The sequence below is a fragment of the Piliocolobus tephrosceles genome, chromosome 2 (assembly GCF_002776525.5).
Source record: "Piliocolobus tephrosceles isolate RC106 chromosome 2, ASM277652v3, whole genome shotgun sequence".
NCBI lineage: Eukaryota > Metazoa > Chordata > Mammalia > Primates > Cercopithecidae > Piliocolobus > Piliocolobus tephrosceles.
Window position 1 is genome coordinate 192,672,715 of NC_045435.1, and position 14,463 is coordinate 192,687,177.

Sequence of the window (14,463 nt, forward strand, 5' to 3'; positions counted from 1 at the left end):
CTGACCCTCAGCCTCAGTGTACCTGACCCTCAGCCTCAGTGTATCTGACCCTCAGCCTCAGTGTTCCTGACCCTCAGCCTCAGCACAGTGTATCTGATGACACTTTGACTTGTCTTTCCCAAATGATGTAAATGCTCCTCCTGTTATTTTCTACTGCAGTAAAATAGCTCTTCCTTTATTCACATAAAGGGTTAAGGTACATGGACTCCTTGTATTTATTATTTAAAGCATGACGAACCATTTTGCCGACTTCGTTTTTAATGTTTATTTGGCTTTGAAATTAGTCTTGTTCCCCAGGAAATCATTTCCTGGCTTCTAAGTTGACAGCTCTCTGTTATTAGTTGTGCCTGACAAGTTTGGTACAACCAGGCTACCAGAGGCAGTTAGTGCAGATGATGATGTTAAAAATCTCTTTATAGGCTGAGTATGGGGCTCACACCTGTAATCCCGCATTTTGGGAGGCCAAGGTGGGATTGCTTGAGTCCAGAAGTTCGAGACCAGCCTGGGCAACATGGTCTCTACAAGAAAATAATTAAAAAAAATTAGCTGGCATGGTGGTGTGCATCTGTGGTCCCATCTACTTCGGAGGCTAAGATGGGAGGATCACTTGAGCCCAGGAGGTCAAGGCTACAGTGAGCTATGATCGTATCACTGCACTCCAGCCTGGATAACAGAGTGAGACCCTGTCTCAAAAAAAAAAGTGAAAAGGTGTTTATAGTCAAGTTATTTTTCATAACCCAACCTACCCAAAAAATCAGGGTGAATACCCAGAGAACATCTAAAGAAAGGAGTATGCAGTCGGGCCGGGCGCGGTGGCTCACGCCTGTAATCCCAGCACTTTGGGAGGCCGAGACCATCCTGGCTAACACTGTGAAACCTCATCTCTACTAAAAAAAAAAAAAAATGCAAAAAATTAGCCAGGCCTGGTGGTGGGTTCCTGTAGTTTCAGCTACTCGGGAGACTGAGGCAGAATGGCATGAACCTGGGAGGCAGAGTATGCAGTGAGCCAAGATCACGCCACTGTACTCCAACCTGGGAGACAGCGAGACTCCACCTCAAAAAAAAAAAAAAAAAGAAAGAAAAAGAAAGGAGTATGCAGTCATGGAACTGTCACCCAGGGCCATTTCCATTTGCCAAGTACAAGATATCGAATCAATGTATTTTTGTGGCTGGGCACAGTGGCTCACACCTGTAATCCCAGCACTTTGGGAGGCTGAGGCTGGCAGATCATTTGAGACCAGGAGTTTGAGACCAGCCTGGCCAACAAGGAAAAACCCCATCTCTGCTAAAAACACATAAGTAACCAGGCATGATGACATGCACCTGTAGTCCCAGCTACTTGGGAGGCTGAGGCAGGAGAACCACTTGAATCCAGGAGGTAGAAGGTGCAGTGAGCCGAGATCACGCCACTGTACTCCAGCCTGGGCAACAGAGTAAGACTTGGTCTCAAAAAAAAAAAAAAGTATTTTTGTGATCTATTCTTTCATTTGGATTTAGGTGAGCGACCTGTGAGAGTTTATGCTGATGGAATATTTGACTTATTTCACTCTGGTCATGCCCGAGCTCTGATGCAAGCAAAGAACCTTTTCCCTAATACGTACCTCATTGTGGGAGGTAAGAAAACATTTGATGACTTCAGGTGCAGTGCAGAAAAAGATGATAGTAGAGTCTGTATTTCTCTTCTGTCTTTATAACCTGAGTACACTGGCTCTTGCTTCCGTTTTTAAATGAAGGATGTAGTACAGCCTCTCTAAAACATGAAATATATGAGGTACCAGCAACCTAAACCTGGAGAGAGGAGCTTCAAGCTCATTGACTGTGATGTCTGACATTTATCTCACTGTTTTTAGCTGAGTTTCTGCCAGTCACAGGAGCAACAATGACTTCTGTTGCCCAGTTAAAAAACATTTGCTTTAGATTTCACTTTATTATTTTGAATCAACTGGAATACAAAAGTCTGCCAAGGAAATGTCATGTGGTCCAGTCCAGTGTGAATAAAATAGGAAAACATGTTTAAGGACTTAATTGACACAGACATGCACAGCAGGTTGATTTCAGAGTCGAAGATCTTGGTCACCTGTTGTACCGTCTCTTCTCCAAAGTATGAACATACTATTTAGTGAGTGTTGCTCCTGAAGGTATACGCTGCATTAGGAAAAGCGTTGTTACCCAGGTTCAACTGCCTTTAGAAGACTTTTCTCCAGTTAGGGAAGATGGTTGCAGTCCTAAGCAGTGGGAGAAGATGGGAGAGGTCGGTGGCTGAGGAGTGGCTAAGCAAAGAGGACTCCGACCCACAGTTTATGATGTGGTGAACTCAGTTTGCAGCGATGAGCTCACACACAACTTCAAAGGCTTCACGGTGATGAATGAGAACGAGCGCTATGACGCAGTCCAGCACTGCCGTTACGTGGATGAGGTGGTGAGGAATGCGCCCTGGACCCTGACACCTGAGTTCCTGGCCGAACACCGGGTAAGAAACTGGACACATACTCCCATTCCTTGTTCCAGAATCCCCTCAACTCTCCAGACTGCCGGCACGCAGGCTGAGGCTGGTTTTCCACTAGCTCTGTTTTACTTCTACCTCCTATGTAAGTTTCATAGGAGATGACAGTGATAATACTAGTGATAATAGTCACCCCTGACGTTTATATGGGGCTGGATGGTTTGCAAGCACTTTTACATCCATTCTATTCCATTTTCTCTCCACAACAGTGCTGTGGTGTGGTTATCATTTCCACTTTACATATGAGTAACAAGTCCTAGAGAAACCAAATAACCTGCTCCAAGTCACACCATTGGCAGAGCTGGGAATTGAACTTGTCCGTTACGAGACTTTTCCTCCCACACCACAGGCATGTCTACCCTTAGAATGAGCCAGTCTTCTGAGAATATCCATAGCCCCAGGCGAACTCTGAAGATGGTCACATTACCAGGAAACAAGACGGATTAACATAGACTTTTCTTGGCTTAAGTTTCATTTCAGGGCTTTGGTCTTAGGCTAGAAATTGGGTAGAATCAGAAACCAAGGATATTTCTCACTGTTTCTCAGGAAGTTATTATCAACCCCTTACCTCCTTTTAATTCTCCCACATTAAAGTAACAGATTTCAGCCAGGTGCAGTGGCTCATGCCTGTAATCCCAGCACTTTGAGAGACCAAAGTGGGAGGATCGCTTGAGCCCAGGAGTTCAAGACCAGCCTGGGCAACATACCGAGACCCTGTCTCTACTTTTTTAAAAAAGCCACAGGTTTCCTGCAAAAGGTGGGTATAAAAGATGAGAAGGATTGATTAGGCCAGGTTAGAGGTCCCCACGCCTGAGGAAACAGCAAGCATGTTGTCAGTTCTCTACAGGGCGTGTGGAATGTTATAGGTAAATTGTTCAGTGAGGCAGAAAGAATAAAGGCAGCCAAAGGGCTTCTAAAGCAATACATGGGTAGGCCTGAAGAGGGGATATTTACTATAACTATTGAGAATTGGGACAGATCTTCTATAATTCTCTGACTTTCTACATCAACACTTAGCAGCCAGTGGCTCCAAAAGTGGTAAGCAAGCTTATTCTCAGCATCATAGCCCGCAGGCCCACACAGAAGTATGAGGTTAGAGGAATTTCTTTTCTTTTGAGACGAAGTCTCGCTCTGTCGCCCAGGCTGGAATGCCGTGGCGTGATCTCGGCTCATTGCAAGCTCCACCTCCCAGGTTCATGCCATTCTCCTGCCGCAGCCTCCCGAGTAGCTGGGACTACAGGCGCCTGCCACCACGCCTGGCTAAGCTTTTGTATTTTTAGTAGAGACGGGGTTTCACTGTGGTCTCGATCTACTGACCTTGTGATCCACCCACCTCGGCTTCCCAAAGTGCTGGGATTATAGGCGTGAGCCATCGCACCCGGGTGGTTAGAGGAATTTCTAACTCTGCTTTTCTCTTTGTTAACAGTATATACTCAACTGTGAGTTTTGCTTGTCCCATTCTTTTTTTTTTTTGAGATGGAGTCTCGCTCTGTTGCCCAGGTTGCAGTGCAGTGGCGCGATCTCGACTCACTGCAACCTCCACCTCCCAGTTTCAAGCGATTCTCTTGCTTCAGCCTCCCGAGTAGCTGGGATTACAGGCGCCACCACCACGCCTGGCTAATTTTTTTGTCTTTTTAGTAGAGACGGGGTTTCACCATGTTAGCCAGGATGGTCTCGATCTCCAGACCTCGTGATCCGCCTGCCTCAGCCCCCCAAAGTGCTGGAATTACAGGCGTGAGCCACCACGCCTGGACTTCGGCCTCCTGTTCTTTACTTTGCTGCCTATGGATCCCTGACAAGTTGTTCATGAGTAATTGAGATGCTAGCTGAGGGTCTCTGACATAGTCCCAGTGAACATGCTCCACACTGCAGTGGTCTCTGGAGGTTGGTATAGTGATCTTAGTCATTATCAGCAAAAGGCTGGTGGCCCATTCAGGAAGGAGTAAGTGAAGTTTAGCTTGTCTCTGAACAACATTATTGATCCCCAGTGTCATTTGTCTCTTCTTGCTCTTGCAAAGGATATTCATAGTAGTAAAATGGCCGGGCGCGGTGGCTCACGCCTGTCATCACCAGCCTGGCTAACATGGTGAAACCCCGTCTCTACTAAAAATACAAAAAAATCAGCCAGGCATGGTGACATGCACCTGTAGTCCCAGCTACTCAGGGGGCTGAGGCAGGAGAATTGCTTGAATGCAGGAGGCAGAGGTTGCAGTGAGCCGAGATCATGCCATTGCACTCCAGCCTGGGTGACAGAGCGATACTTGGTATCAAAAAAAAAAAAGGGTAGTAAAATGATAGATCCTGAGGATAAAATATCTTTTATGGCTTTGGGTTTGTATTTCTCAGGAGTATAGATGTATCTATTCCAGTCGTAGGGCTAGTGGTTGCTATTTTTATATTCCCTCTTTTCTCATGGACTGAGAGAAACCAGTAAGGAAAGAAGTAACCTCTTTCTCATACTTTTTTTTTTTTGGAGACAGTCTCGCTCTGTCACCCAGGCTGGAGTGCAGTGGTGCGGTCTCAGCTCACTGTAGCCTCCACCTCCCGGGTTCAAGCAGTTCTGCCTCAGCCTCCCAAGTAGCTGGGATTACAGTCACCCGTCACCACGCCTGGCTTATTTTTTTGTATTTTTAGTAGAGACGGGGTTTCACCATGTTAGCCAGGATGGTCTCGATCTCCTGACCTCGTGATCCGCCTGCCTCGGCCTCCCAGAGTGCTGGGGTTCCAGGCGTGAGCCGCCGCGCCCGGCCTTTCTCATACTGTTAGAAAAACCCTTATTTGACCAAATCCTTCCATACCCAGGACAGGGAGATTTCCTTCTTTCCTAGGCTCCACCCACTAACTGGTTCACCAGCAAACCCTCTGGCCCTATTGACCACAGCAAAATGGCTGGTATACAGAGTGAGGGTAACAGTTCTAGTAGACTAGGAGAAATAGCTAGAAAAGCAGCTGGTTAACTTTCTATGTGTACTCCATACATCATTAGGTTGGGTGGTTTGTGAATAGACTGTAGTCTGACCTCTGCTTATTGTCCTTTTTCTGGGCCTGAGAACATCAACTGGGTCTTTCTGAGTGGCAGTTATCATGGGTTTTAACGATGTTTCCTTATTTTCAGATTGATTTTGTAGCCCATGATGATATCCCTTATTCATCTGCTGGAAGTGATGATGTTTATAAGCACATTAAGGAGGCAGGTGAGTGAGCTGATGTGCTTCCTCACTTGAGGGGATCTCGGCAGCTGTAGATGTTCAGCCGTGTTGCTACTTTACAGAGGAAAATGTGTACATTAGAAATTCAGCATCCTCTTTCAGGCCACATTTTGGATAAAAGGTAAAGATGAGCACAGCATCCATCAATTCTTCATCATCAGTTCATGACATCCATCAATTCTTGGTCTAAACATCTACTTTTGATATCTCTCTTAATTTCAGGAAACGCTTTCTCATATTTTTCATAATATTAGGGCTATGTAACTCTTCTTTGCCTTACCTCTGGACTTCCATTCAGTGTTCCTTCTGTATGTCAGTATCTCTCCGTTTCATTTAGTAATAACAGATTCTGCTTTTTGAGGAAAGGAAAGGAACGTTGCCCCTAGTTTCCATTTAGTCTTAATACCTGAGCTAACCAGAACCTCACAGTGTTTGTCTGTATGTGTTTCTGAGTCAGGCATGTTTGCTCCAACACAGAGGACAGAAGGTATCTCCACGTCAGACATCATCACCCGAATTGTGCGGGACTATGATGTGTACGCGAGGCGGAACCTGCAGAGGGGCTACACGGCAAAGGAGCTCAATGTCAGCTTCATCAACGTGAGTTCCAACCGCACCCCAGACTTCTCCGACTGTGGGATACGTATTGCCTCTCACTCCATCTTAGCTGAACTGGCTTTGCAGTTGGCTCTAATGATCACTCCCAAAAGTTCAGTGAATGAATTACCACTATGTTAACTGTTCACAAAAAGAATGAAACAGACAGTTTCTGCCATTACGGTCTAGTACCAACACATTGGTATAAGGCCATACAGCCAACAAAATAAATAAGAAAGAGTAATTTAGATAGTACAGTATTTCTGTTAATAAATTGAAAACTGTGTCTCTTCAACTTCCTTTTTCTTTTTTGGTTGGATGATCTTTTGGAAACCTGCTAAGGCCTAGGGACCCTCTCCCCGTGTGGACAGTGATGCACGACACACCACTTCCCCACATAGACCTGAGTTTTAAATTTTGATTGATGAAAGCTTAAGTTTATCTTAGCTTACTGTTGCCTTTTAGAAACTCTGTATATTTTACTGGGCTTGGTGGTTCATGCCTGTAATCCCAGTACTTTGGGAGGCTGAGGCGGGAGAACTGCTTGAGGCCAGGAGTTTGAGACCAGTCTGGAGGCAGCATAGCGAGACCCCATCTCTAAACAAACAGACAAACAAAAAAACTCATATATATATTTATGTTTGTAGTATATATATATATGTATGTAGTGTATATATATGTATGTAGTGTATATTCTTTTTGTAAACAGTTATATATATACTGCAGTATATATATATACACACACACACACACACACACACTACATATATATATGTAGTATTTCTTTCTTTTTGAGACAGGGTCTTGCTTTGTTGCCCAGGCTGGAGTGCAGTGGCGTGTTCTCGGCTCACTGTGGCCTCTGTCTCCTGGGTTCAAGTGATTCTGGTGCCTTAGCCTCCTGAATAGCAGTGATTACAGGCTTGTGCCACCACACCTGGCTAATTTTCGTATTTTTTTTAGCAGAGATGGGGTTTTGCCATGTTTCCCAGGCTGGTCTTGAACTCCTGGCCTCAAGCGATCGGCCCCCCTTGGCCTCCCAAAGTGCTGGGATTACAGGCATGAGCTACTGTATCTATCCAACACTATACATTTTGTACGTAAATTAGACCTCAATAAAATTAATTTAAAAAGAAGAAAGCTGCTAACTTTAACGTCTCTTACATAATCAGTTTACCATGCTCCCCCACCCGCTCCCATCTCTGTGAATTGTGCTATAAGAATGGATAAAATGATTACATCTAAATATGATTTATCTAGGCAGACAAACACTAGCTCTTGTTAATTTATCTACTATAGCTCTATTTTTTCCCATAACAATCAGGTGTTTAAAAATTCTAAACATATTCCCTTTCCTCTTTGTGATCTGGAAGTTATGAGAGTACTTTTTTTTTTTCTTTTTTTGAGACAGAGTAACACTCAGTCACCCAGGCCAGAGTACAGTGGCGCGATCTTGGCTTACTGCAGCCTTGACCTCCGGGCTCAAGTGATCCTCCCATCTCAGCCTCCTGAGTCGCTGGGACTATGGGCACAGGCCACCATACCCAGCTAATTTTGTATATTTTTATTTTTAGTAGAGATGAGGTCTTGCTATGTTGTCTAGGCTGCTTTCGAGTTCCTGGCCTCAAGCAGTCCTCCCACCTCGGCTTCCCAAAGTGCTGGGATTACAGGCATGAGCCACTGTGCCCGGCCAAGGATACTCTTCATTTGACTAAAGACTCCCTTCCCCTCCGCCACAGGGTTGATACCGTTTTCCTTTTCTTTAGCAAAGTCGGTAGGGCCAACGAGTGTTGGCATTTCGCAGATGAGTAAACGGACCTTCAAACACGAAAGGAACAAAAGCAAAAGCACAAGCCATTAAAATAACAGAGTCAGCCTGCGACAGAGGGAAGCGCAGTTCGATGAGCGCATGAAGTGGAAGATCAGTGTCTTCTCTTTCGATCATCGTGATTCGTTTATTCTTGCAGTATTGTGCAGGGATCTTTTAGCTGCCTCTGTAGCTCCCTCTGGAATGATTTGGGTCATGCTGGGCATGTTTATGTTCCAAGTTGATGTTTTATCTTTAAAACTCTGACTTTATTTGGCTACCTGCCTGTGACTGGGTATAGCCTATATTTTTAGTTTATTCTCAAATGCCCACAATATTAGAATTACTACTTAGTGTGTGCATCCACAGCATATCTTATCCGTTATTATGCTAATGACGTGTGAGGTAGATGAACGCAAAGCAGAATTCTAGACTGAAAACAGTGTCAGTTGAGTGCTTGAGCCATGTTTTTTTGTTCTCTTATGGTAGAGAAGTTTGGCATGAGCATTATTTCTCAAAATAGTTATTTCTTTACGTAGGAGAAGAAATACCACTTGCAGGAGAGGGTTGACAAAGTAAAGAAGAAAGTGAAAGATGTGGAGGAGAAGTCCAAAGAATTTGTTCAGAAGGTGGAGGAAAAAAGCATTGACCTCATTCAGAAGTGGGAGGAGAAGTCCCGAGAATTCATTGGAAGTTTTCTGGAAATGTTTGGTCCGGAAGGAGCGCTGGTATGTTCTTTCCCACTGGACAGTGTAGGGAGCTCCCATGTTGTGGGAAGAATTACAGAATCATGGAGCAGAAAGGGACGTCGACAATTAAGGAGTGATCTAGTCTAGTCCCCTTATCTGGGCAGCACTATCTTTCAACTGTCCCCAGCAAGGTTTTTGAAATCTTTACAGAAAGAGGTTACACATTCTCCTAGATAATTTTGCCAGCTCTCTATCAACCTTGAAATCTGGTGACAAGATAAGCAAAACGCCTTGCCCAGCTTTTATTTGTGGTATGATTTTAGATAGAAGGAAAGGAAAGAATAAAGAATAATAAAAAGAAAGCAGCCTCCACTACAAGTAGCTGCAGCGTGAACCCCAGGTAAGGTGGGCATTCTGTCTTTGAGGAGTAGCAGTCTTTTCAACCAAATAAAAGACTGAGCAAGTGAGTCCTAGGCTAGACCTCAGGAAGGATCTGTCTGTGAAGGTGTTTGGAAAGATAAGAATAATCCTAGAGCAGATTATTCGGGAAGAGTGGGGAATTTCCCGGGTAATGATAGCAGGTGAGAACCCTTAAATCAATAGTACAGCACAGGCTGCCCTAGTCCCAGATGCTTCAGTGATGATTCAGTGGGATCCGCAGTCTTGTTTCTAACTGTTCCTTTCGGTTTCTCCAGAAACACATGCTGAAGGAGGGGAAGGGCCGGATGCTGCAGGCCATCAGTCCCAAGCAGAGCCCCAGCAGCAGCCCCACGCGCGAGCGCTCCCCCTCCCCCTCTTTTCGATGGCCCTTCTCTGGCAAGACTTCCCCACCTTGTTCCCCAGCAAATCTCTCCAGGCACAAGGCTGCAGCCTATGATATCAGTGAGGATGAAGAAGACTAATTTTCCCTCCCTCCTTTCCTCTCCTCTCCCTCTGTCCCATGACCTTCAAAGCTCTGTTGAACTCCAGACTGTGACCCCAACACTAAACCTAAGGACAGCTACAAAGGAAAGACAGCTGGGGCAAGAGGACCTGGGACTGGGGGAACCAAACAGCCCGTCCTCCAAGTGGCAGCCCTCGCCCACGCGAAGGAGGGGCTGCACCTCAGAAGCCTGCTCTGCACCCGTTGGCCCTCCCCGAGGGCTTTGTTCCACTGTTCATGTTCGCCTGATCTCAGCAGGGAAATCGTCGTTTGTATTAAGTTTTTTTAAAATGAGTCTCTGAAATGTAGAACTGATTGTTTGCCCGAGGAGTGGGCAGAAGGAGGACGTAGTGTACTGCGTAGAGGCCTTTTCTTCCCAGTACACTGCAGCATTTGCCTTCCGTTCTGAAGCAAAGTGGCTTGCCAAGTCCTTCACGAAATGAGCCGTGCTGATGGGTAATTTGTGGAGAAATATCTTAATTTTGATTTCCTTAAGGAAAAGCTAAAAGCCAAGTTACAGTCACAAATCCCCTCAATGTACTGCTGTCACCAGTGTCACCGTGGCTGTAGGAAGGAGGTCTGAGCCTCACTTGTCTCACTCCCTGAGGAGTTTCTTACTGGACCCAGTGGGGTCCGTGAAGACCCTGACGGGGATGGAAGCAGACCCGTGGCATCGGCTGCAGTGTGTCTGCTGTGTTCCTCTTCTCAGAAAGTTCTGTGACCCGCTTCTCTGGGAGCTTTTGTGAGTCTCCTTCCTGCCATCTACCTTCAAAGGAAGGAACACTTTGAAGGTCACGAGGATGAGGAGAGGAGCGGGACAATACTCAATCCCATGCTAAGGCAGTTGAGATTCGTTTCCTACTGGGAGGAGTGCCTGGCCCTGCTACTCCTATTTGAATGTTATTAATATTACCTAGCCTTTTACAAAGGATACTTTGTAAATGTCTGCCGTTGGAACTTGATGTCAATCCCTTTTGGTCATAGCCATATTGAATAGAGAGATTTGCACAGATTGTAGAAGCAAAAGCATAGGAAACACCTTCCTCTCTGAAGCAACAGCCTCGTCATCCTGACCTCTGTGCCTCTTAAGAACATTCTTCACTGGAACCAGAGCTCCACAGAGTCTTTCTTTTCCTCGGAGAGCCGTGGCCGGCAGGGACCTCCCTCCGCCGCCCCTCCAGCAAGCCACAGAGCATGCCCTCACGGGACAAGATGTGGTAGGTTTTCTCCTTTTCTCCCCACTTCTCACACACGCCTGGTGGTTGTGGTGCCATCTCCGTGTTAGCTTGCCTGGGGGGATTCAACACTTGAATTTCCAGTCGAAGGATGCTAACGCCTAACACCTGCGCTCACGCCTAACACCTGCCGTCACGCCTAACACCTGCTGTTGAGCATGATCTAACTTTCAAAGCCCTGGCCTCCTGTCTCCTTAGCTACTTAGCTACATGGCCTAGCAGATCATCAGCCATCAGTAATCCTATGGCTAGATTCAGGGGAAAATGGCTTCTGTCCAGGCCCCACCCCCTGTCACTCACAAATACCCCTTGTGGGGGTGGAGTTTTAGTGTTTTCAGCTAAGAAAACCACATTTTCTCTTTTCTTGCCTCTCCGCTAGGACTGTGAGCATCTCATAGTCCACCCCCTAAACACTTTCTGGTAACACCTGTTCTTCCGCCTGAGGGTCAGAGGCTGGAATCGTTGCCTGCACAGCAGGACTACCTAGGTTCTTACAACTTGGATCACCCAGGCCAGGCACGGTGGCTCACGCCTGTCATCCCAGCAGTTTGGGAGGCTGAGGCCGGTGGATCACTTGAGGCCAAGAGTTTGAGACCAGCCTGACCAACATGGTGAAACCCTGTCTCTACTAAAAATACAAAAATTAGCCAGGCATGGTAGTGCGCACCTGTAATCCCAGCTACTTGGAAGGCTGAGGCAGGAGAATCCCTTGAACGGAGGCGGAGTTTGCAGTGAGCCAAGATGGTGCCACTGCACTCCAGCCTGTGTAACAGAGCGAGACTCTGTCTTCAAAGCAGAACAAAACAAAACCACACACACAGAAATAAAAAGAAATAATTAAAAAAATAAAAAATAAAAATACTTGGATCAGCCAGAAAGTTAGAGCGTCACAGAGGCGAGGGAGAATGAAGCCTCTTGTTATCCTGATCGCCTATGAAAATGACATTTCTAACTCTTCTCTGGACGTGCAGTTCTTACTGTCAAAACTGGTCATAACAAGCTTTGGCCTGGAGTCCTGTCTTTGAAACAGTTGAAGTTAGTGTTTTCCCGTGTTACCCAGCGTTACACAGTCTCATCTTTGAGCTTACCTGCGCCAGCCTTCGCTCTCTGGGAATTCTGCCTCCTCCTGTCTGACTTATCCTCCCTGGTGTGGAAAGGCAGTGAAGTCTCTGCCAAAGCCCGTCTACTTGGTTCCTCCAAGTGCACATGACGCAAGTGTATTTGGATAGACAGGGAGATGCCCAGCACGTGGTTTTCCTCCCTCCCCATTGGAGCCACAGCTCCTAGATATATAGTCTGGGTCCCCGATGTTTGAGCCCTCTTCCTCTGCTCTCAGTGGGCTGCTTTGGCATGCCCTGTGCTTGGAACGGGACTGCAGGCTGACAGACCTCTGAGACTGCTAGGGCCAGCAAACGTACATGTGCTTGGGAAACTCCCTTTCCCCTCTTGGTGAGTTTCTACCACCTCAGTCTAATCGTTTTTTCTGAAAGCTATTTGTTTGACTGAAAGCTGAAGTCTTTTATGGTGTGGCATATTAGATACTTTGGGGTAAATGTGGTCTTAGGTGCTGGACAAGCATGGGTAGACGGAGGAGGCTGTTGGAATGTTGCATAATTTGGTCATCTGTGCCTAATTAAATGAGGTTAGAGGTGTGTACACCACAACAATGCCTGTGATCTAAATCTTCAGATATTAATGTTTGAGGCTATGGAGCTGTTTCCCTGAGTCCCGTACAAGAAAGCAGCCAACATGGATGGGCCAAGTGTGGCCAAGATGACGGAGCCAGAAATGCTGGCCTTAGAGTAGAGCCTGTGTATGTGAGACGTAAGAAGGCCAGAGCCCTGCAACCAGAGCTGAGGAGGTGCCAGCGCAGCCACTGCCTTCCGGGGGGCTGGACAGAAAGCTTGCTCTTTTCTTGTGCTAGGCTCAGAAGCACTGAAGAATGGAGGTTGAAACTTTAGCGGACTAGAAAGGGATCGTTTGTGCTGTTGCAGCTATTGCGGATAGCTAGAGCCAAAGACCATTATTTTGCTGAGGCTTGGGTGAGAAAGTTAGGGATGTGAGGAGGTTGAAAATCCTGACGAAGAGAAAAAACATGAGGGAGGTTGAGAAAACTTTTGACACTTTCTGATCGCCGGTAACTCCTTAGGCTGCACCTGAGTGATGGTGATTCTTTTGGAGGCTGCACAGCTGGTCAGACCATCTCTAGATGTTCTTTCCACAGTGGTTCACAGAGCGTCGCTCTCCCTTCCTGGATTATCTTGACTGGGGGTAGCTATTTTCAAGAGCTCCTTGCCTTTTTAATCCTGTTCCAGATCACTTACCCGAAATCCTTCCAAATCAATTCTATTTTGCTGCTTTTCTTTAATTCCCTAAAAGCCATAGCTTCTAGATTTTCTATCAGCACACTGTCTCACCAGAAGTTGAACCAATACAGGTAGAAAAAGAAAGTCCCCATTAACATCGGGTTAATGGTAGAGCCAATGTTTTTAACTGATGGTATTTTTTTAAACTTATCAATATAAGTATTTTTAAAGGTTCTATTTTTCAAAGTCGTAACAATGATTGTTCTTGTTTTCTCTCATAGAATAGACTGCCATGGGATAAAGAGTGGTCCCTAGCTTCTATTTTTCCGAGTAAATAAGTAGAACATGTTCTTGGGATTATACCATTAAATGTTAATTTTCTTGAAGAAGAAAGATGGTTGTCTGCCAGGATTTTATGTTAGCACTCGGATTGAGGCAGAAAACAGAAGCACCAAGTTTAACACTGGGATGGCACGGGTTGTGTTCCTGGAGGTTTGAAGTGGGCCTTCCTGCCTTTTGAGGGGAAAACTGACTGTTTTGAACGTATCCTGGATTAGTTGGGTTGTTTTGTATTGAGGATCCCTAGAAGACAAGAGAGTCTTGGAAAGGGCTGCTGGCTTCGTCGTGCACGTTCGTCCCGTCACCAGTGTGAGTCCGCGGGGAGGTTTTCCTCAAGTGGGGTTCAGTCTTTCATTTTCCTGTCTGTTATTAGTTTGTTCTGAGTTACTTTGGATTTTGTTCTTCAGCCAAATAAAGGCAATATGGTTTTACCTCATGTTCCGTGTCCTGTGGTTTTTTTTTTTTTGTTCTTGTTGTTTTTAGAGATGGAGTTTCGCTCTCATTGCCCAGGCTGGAGTGCAGTGGTGTGATCTCAGCTCACTGCAACCTTTGCCTCCTGGGTTCAAGTGATTCTCCTGCCTCAGCCTCCCGAGTAGCTGGGATTACAGACATGCGCCACCACGCCCGGCTAATTTTGTTTTTAGTAGAGACGGGGTTTCTCCATGTTGATTAGGCTGGTCTCGAATTCCTGACCTCAGGTGATCCACCTGCCTCGGCCTCCCAAAGTGCTGGGAATACAGGTGTAAGCCACTGCACCTGGCCATATGCTGTGTTTTGATCTGTGTGGTGCGTTTTATGGATTTGGGACTTTTACTTGGACTCTCGGTGCCTTTGCTTCCACACGCTGATTCTCTCCTCA

At 46.0% G+C, this 14,463-nt stretch overlaps 1 protein-coding gene across 3 annotated transcripts in view; it reads left to right on the top strand.

Moving 5' to 3' along the window:
- Positions 1-14,038, top strand: part of PCYT1A (phosphate cytidylyltransferase 1, choline, alpha) — a 50,145-nt gene extending 36,107 nt beyond the window's left edge. For 2 of the 3 annotated variants that reach the window (XM_023214827.2, XM_023214828.3), the window contains exons 4-9: positions 1,498-1,614; positions 2,319-2,470; positions 5,619-5,697; positions 6,170-6,312; positions 8,653-8,841; positions 9,498-14,038. In XM_023214827.2, coding sequence (XP_023070595.1) covers positions 1,498-1,614; positions 2,319-2,470; positions 5,619-5,697; positions 6,170-6,312; positions 8,653-8,841; positions 9,498-9,704 — 887 coding nt within the window. In that variant the 3' untranslated portion in view covers positions 9,705-14,038. The remainder of the gene's footprint in view (positions 1-1,497; positions 1,615-2,318; positions 2,471-5,618; positions 5,698-6,169; positions 6,313-8,652; positions 8,842-9,497) is intronic. The other variant, XR_002732117.1, reaches the window with a different exon arrangement.
- The last annotated feature ends 425 nt before the right edge of the window (positions 14,039-14,463 follow it).